Source organism: Mixophyes fleayi, chromosome 11 (assembly GCF_038048845.1).
Source record: "Mixophyes fleayi isolate aMixFle1 chromosome 11, aMixFle1.hap1, whole genome shotgun sequence".
Taxonomy (NCBI): domain Eukaryota; kingdom Metazoa; phylum Chordata; class Amphibia; order Anura; family Limnodynastidae; genus Mixophyes; species Mixophyes fleayi.
The window spans coordinates 35,670,554-35,676,553 of record NC_134412.1 but is presented as its reverse complement, the minus strand read 5'-3'; the positions used below and the strand labels follow the sequence as shown (position 1 = coordinate 35,676,553).

The window sequence follows — 6,000 nt, the reverse complement described above, 5'->3', positions numbered from 1 at the left end:
GGCGACTTTTATGCTCCATGCGCCTTAGCAGTCGTTGACCTTGCTCTGTGATTTTTACATGGTCCTCCGCTTCGTGGCTGAGTTGTATATATATATATATCTATATATATATATATATATATAGATATATATACACACATACATACAGTGATCAAAGATGGGTTTAAACAGTGGTATATCATACCGCCACTGCTGTTGCTGCCTTCTTTGTAAAATTATCAAATTCCATTCACTTACATTCCCATTCCACCACTTCAACTTTCCACTTTGACCACTGTAAATAGATAGATAGACTTTTTGGCATATTGGATGAAGGTCGTTGAGACACAGCTAAGGTCAGATGAACCCCAGCACGTTTCAGTGTGGGGCTGGTAGAACCTAGGAGGGAAGGGGCGTTCTGTTTATTGTGGTCCTCCACCCCATAGAGACACCACAACTGTCCTAACAAGCCTGAGATTGGTTTTCACTATAACAGGAGGACCTAACGCTCGTAGTTTCCCTTATGTAGTCTAGTAGAAATTAGCCCGGCTCCATAGTGTTGGGGTGGTTGAGGATTTGGTGGCACGCTGCCTGTTTTTTAATTATTATTTTTTTTATTACAAAGCGCAATATCTGTGATTTGAGCAGATGCAACTGTCAATCACTTGCAGTTCACTCCTATTTACCATGTGTTTTATCAGCAAATGACAGTTACTTTCATTCAGACCACTGATGCTGGCCATTCATTCATTATAAGTAAATTAAGTGTTTTAATTACTTGTTGTCAGCATTGTTGAACTGCAGTTTCACAGTAACTTCATATATTTACACAGTGCTTTTTTTGTCATAGAACTTACCAGAACTGATTTCCGCCACCTTTTTTCGACCGATTTTCCAAGTTTTAAAAGTAACTTTTGAACATTTGATGTTTGGTGCACGTGGACTTGAATCGCCCTGTCGAGCGTAGCAGGTTGGCGGCAAAATCATTAAAATGGTGCATGCGGGCTGCTTGTGTATAGAGTCTGATGCATGCGTATTTGTCTGCGCTGGTTGTGATGGCGCTGCTCGGCTTGTGGCACTGCTCAGCTTGTGATTGGTAGTGTGGTGGCGCGCTGAGTGCTTACAGCGGGCGGCAACCGTTATGTTTCGTTACACAACTGCCGTGTGTGGGTGTGTGTACAGTGATTGACTACTTGATGTGAGTTCCTGCACCTTTTTTCTTACAAAAAAAGCACTGTATTTACAATAATTACACAGTAAACCATGTGGTTAGCTATGGTACTGCAAGTAAAACTTGTCAGTGACTTGAAGTTTAACATTAATGTTACAGATGAAGAAATTGTACTGTATGGGCTATACAATGGCAGCAGAATCACCCAGTGTTAAAATATAGTTTGAAATTTTATACATAGTTTGATGTTTGTTACATCTACAGCTTTTTTTGTTTGTTTTGTGGGTTTTATACAACAATGTTGTGTGATAATAATGGTGCATTGTAATTAGGTTTTTACTATTGATGTTAGATGTTCCAGAACCGTACGACAGGTATATTTAAATATCTGCATTCCCAGAGCATATTTTGTATTTATTTTATTTTTTCTTTGTCTAACTGCAAACCCTATTCTCTTTCAGCAAATGTTGAGAACTCAATACATGTGTTTTGTAAGCAGCACTTAAAGCTGTATTACCACCTGTGCAGCTGATTTTCAGTTATCCGTGGTTCATCTCACAGCCCTGAATGAAAACCGTGTGCTATGTTATGCTGCGTTGGGAGGCGGCGGTTGTGAGCAGGAGGATTAATCAAACGCCGCAATCATAGACATTGTGGCTTTTGATTGGTCATCCCTTCACACACCAACTTCACAGCCATAATTTGTCAGCCTCTTTTACGCAGTAGTGCAGCCTTACTATCCTACTAGTATACGTCATTCAGGACAGTAGAATGGTCAGACAGTATATTATGCCAATCACTAGCAATTAGTTGTCAATAAAACTAAATATTAACATTACAATCATATTATAGTACATTGGAAAAAAATGAATTAAGAACAGTTTTTGGTTCACATTTTATTACTAAATTTAATGTATACAATTATTTTATTTAAAGATTGTATGATGAATATAAGAGCTGCCTTTAATGTTTTAAGAGCCCTTCACATTGGTCATTTAATACATTATAAACAATGTATGATTTCTGCAACAAGCCAACATTTATATACACAATTAGAACAATGATGTTCCCTTAGAGGGTGAGGCTGGCTTTGAAGTTACACTATTTACATCTACATACCGTCCAACATGAACCTGCCAAAGTGTTCTGCTCCTGAACATCACATTTATCTTCATACTGAAGTTACCTGTCCTGATTAAGTAATTGAAGAGAGAGTTTTTATAACATAATACAATTAATTCAGCACATGCAATTACAATAGCAAATTAAGTGGGATGTCTGGGATCAAAGTGTTTAGTATCACGTGAATGGGATCCTGTTGGAGGGTCTACATTTACATATGCTTCAATATTAACAGTCTTCCCGCATTAACTGGGTAAGATAGTTTTCCCCTTAAACATGTAGCAAAACAAGAAAAAAAAACAATAATATATATATATATATATATATATATATATATATATATATATATATATATCTATATCATGCTGCTGCGTTTAACCTTTTTGTTTTGTAATAAGACAAAATCTATGATAAGTGGAATCAGATGGAAAATAATTCCAGTCTTTCGGCACTTTCATCTCCCCCCCAACGATCACACTCCTCCAGCTATACTCTGCAGCCACTTGAATTCCTTTACGAAAAGCACTGGATGCACATTACAAAATACCTTGGTTTGCACTCACGTTGGACTTCCCAACAGACATCTAGGTGTTCACCTGCTTTCTGAAATGGTGTGCAGCCCCTGCAGGTAATAGTGAGCCGTGATGTGTAGAGAGGCGGAAATATCTCTAAGAGCTGCACTCTACAAAAGTATAACCGTGACAACAAAATCCATTCTCCTACCATTTTCAATTTTTCTCATAAAATACCTCCTAGTTTAGCCTTATTTATGGCTATAAATCATGAGCCAGTGGACAGCTGAACTGATTTTATTATGTATCACTTTTGTGTGTGTGAAACTTTTTATTACATTGTTTGGAGTGCGCCTTCAAATGCTCTTCTCCACCAAAGGCTAGCAGAGATTGGGTGCTCCCCTTTATTTTTACTTTGGCCCATTTAGTGGAGAAGTGCATTTCCATGCACACCTCGCGTAATGTAATGAACAAAAATAATTAAAAATGTGACTCCTCTGCAAATCATCAGCCAGCTCCAGTAGTAAACAACTTGGCCTGGTATCCACTATAAAATAGAGACCTTGAGTGTGGGGTCCTCTGCTATTGTAAAAACCATCCACAAGTTGATCGGCGCATGGCTGATGCCTTTATGTGAATAGCGCTAGGACTCTACCCGACATCTTGGGTTATGGAGACCGGAGTAATTAATGAAGTTGGGACACATGGAGAGGCAAAATCCTGGTGCAGATTTCCATTAAAAGTGTAGGACAAAAGCCAATCTCCTGCAGCTGTGAGGTGATACAGAAATGACCTTCTCAGTCACTGACATTGTTGAGTGGAGTAAGGTCAGGAGAAGGACAATACTTTCTCTCACTCTCCTATTCCTCCTCCATTTACTTCACTGCTAAAGTAGTGGTTGCAGGAAGGAGCAAGGTGACTCATGCAAATTATGGGCCATGAGAACAGGTAACAAGCTCATCTCTACTTTCCTTAGGAATGTTCCACCTGAGACAAGGTTCTCCCATAGCATCAAAGTAGACATGGCCTTCATCAGATCTGTTATAATCAGATAAGCTAGAATAGTAAGTATCACCATCTGGCATCACGGATGATCAATAGTATTGTAGTCTTCCATGTCTTGAGGTATTAGTCCATGGGCGGGGCAGAGAAGTGGTAGATACTCCATGTATTAACTGTCCTTGCAATCTTATAGGTGTCATGGCAGCTGGAGACTGAAATGAGGTAACATTGGAAGACTCTCGGGCTCTAGTATCCTCACCCGGAAAAGCTCTCTGTCTCATCAGTAGCATTGCTGGGGTATCCTTTGTCAACCATCTTGATTTATTCTGTTGGAAAAGATGAAGTACATATTACCATTTTCAACTTACTAATATATTTTTACATTAAACTGTGTAGAGTCTACAAATTTGACATAAAAATTATCAACCGGATGTGAGAGGATTTCCAGTGGCTTTTTCCTATTCCCTAGAGATGACTGAAATTTTTAAAACTATTTCACTGAGTATTCACTTTATGCTACATTTGGGTGCAATTTATTGAATAATTCTCTGGCTGACTTTCGCCTTAAATATTTAGCCTTAAGTGCTCTACTCTGTCAAACTGGAACTTCAAACGCGCACTCAAAACTCACCTCTTCCTCAAAGCCTACCAACCATCCACTTAACCCCCTCATCTCCTCCGCTCATTCTCATCTCTCTCCTCCCGGCCCCCCTCTTCTCTGCCCCATGCCTCAACTGGCTCCCCTTGTGCCTGTTCTGTTTATTCTCCCTTAAGATGTAAGCTCGTATGAGCAGGGTCCTCTTCCCTCCTGTCTCCATACCTATTCTTCTGCTCCATCTTAATTGCATTAGCCTGCCTGGAGTTTCTGAAGTATTGGTATTTTTTGTTTATTGTCCTGTACTGTTTCAACCTGTATAGTCTACTGTTTGTACGGTGTACGGCACCGCGGAAACCTTGTGGCGCCTAACAAATAAATGATAATAATAATAATAATAACTTCTCCCTTACTGATTGCATTCCCCATCATGATGCATCACGTTCTGATCTGTGAATTGCAGACCACACTATCAAAGGCTCAGTCACATTTGCTGCCTTGAGAATAGGTAGGTGACAGAGAGAGGGAAAGAGAGATAGTAAAAGAGTAATAATGAGAGAGAGAGAAGAAAAGAGATATAGAACCTGCCCCCCCCTGCAAAAAACCCCAAAAGATTTAAAAATAAACCAAAAACTTTTTTTTCTCAATTATTAAAAAGGCCAGTCAGGGCAGGGGTTTAGGCATCTACAGTGATGTCATTAACGGACATGGAAATATCTCATGTGGCAATCACACTGGTGGTTGGAAAAGCACTGTAGGCTCTGTTTCAAGTGTTAAGCCTGATTTAGGGCAACATGTTGTGGCAGAGAACAGCTTGGGATAGGTTTTGCCTCCTTTGAACTAACATCTGCATCTGGAATTAGCACTGTTTTGGAGGAAGCAACCATGCTACAAGATGAGGATCCCAAAAAGTAAAGTTTTGTCTGACAGCTGAATTAACTGTGACACTTAATTGTGCCTGATGAAGTCATGCTATTGGTCGCTGCTGATGAGAAAGAGAGTGGTGATGTGGGCATGGAACAGGAGGTCTCTCTAGAAAGTGGGACTTTGTCTCCCAGACATGAGGCTATCTCTAGCACAGCTGCTTCTGTGACTAGTGATCAGTGAATGAGCCATAGGTGTTAGAGATGCTATGTTGGACATGATGCCGTGTATACAAGGTGAGCAAGATCCTAGTGTCTTGTACTGGCATTTGAGTCTGGGTAACTTTGCCTCCATTTGGTGTCACAAAAATCCTCTACAAGAACCTAACCTCTATACGCACCTTGTCTTTTCCTGAATCTCAATATTTATCATCAGTTTGAGATTCACATATATTTCATCACTGCATTAGTTCATGGACTAACATTTTGGCTAATTTTCCATTCAGAAAAAGCCCCCATATTATGGGTCTGATTTAGAGTTGGACCTAATCCCACTCAACTTATTTTCTTGCCTAATTCATTTATACTATAAAATATTTCCATCAAGCTCTAATACGATTTTCCTTCTAAGATTATTGATTTGTAAATTAAATGGTTACAATTACAATCCAATGAAAATTCCACCCTAAAGGGTTTCACCTAGAACCTGCCAGTTAGTCTAAACCTACTGAATGGATTTTGCGTATAATAATCTCT

General features: G+C 39.4%; 1 protein-coding gene across 1 annotated transcript in view; it reads right to left on the bottom strand.

Moving 5' to 3' along the window:
• Positions 1-2,074: 2,074 nt before the first annotated feature.
• FAM83E (family with sequence similarity 83 member E) overlaps positions 2,075-6,000 on the bottom strand; it is an 89,379-nt gene continuing 85,453 nt past the window's right edge. The window contains exon 6 of the mRNA XM_075191284.1: positions 2,075-4,112. Within this exon, the coding sequence (XP_075047385.1) occupies positions 3,879-4,112 (234 nt within the window). The 3' untranslated portion in view covers positions 2,075-3,878. The remainder of the gene's footprint in view (positions 4,113-6,000) is intronic.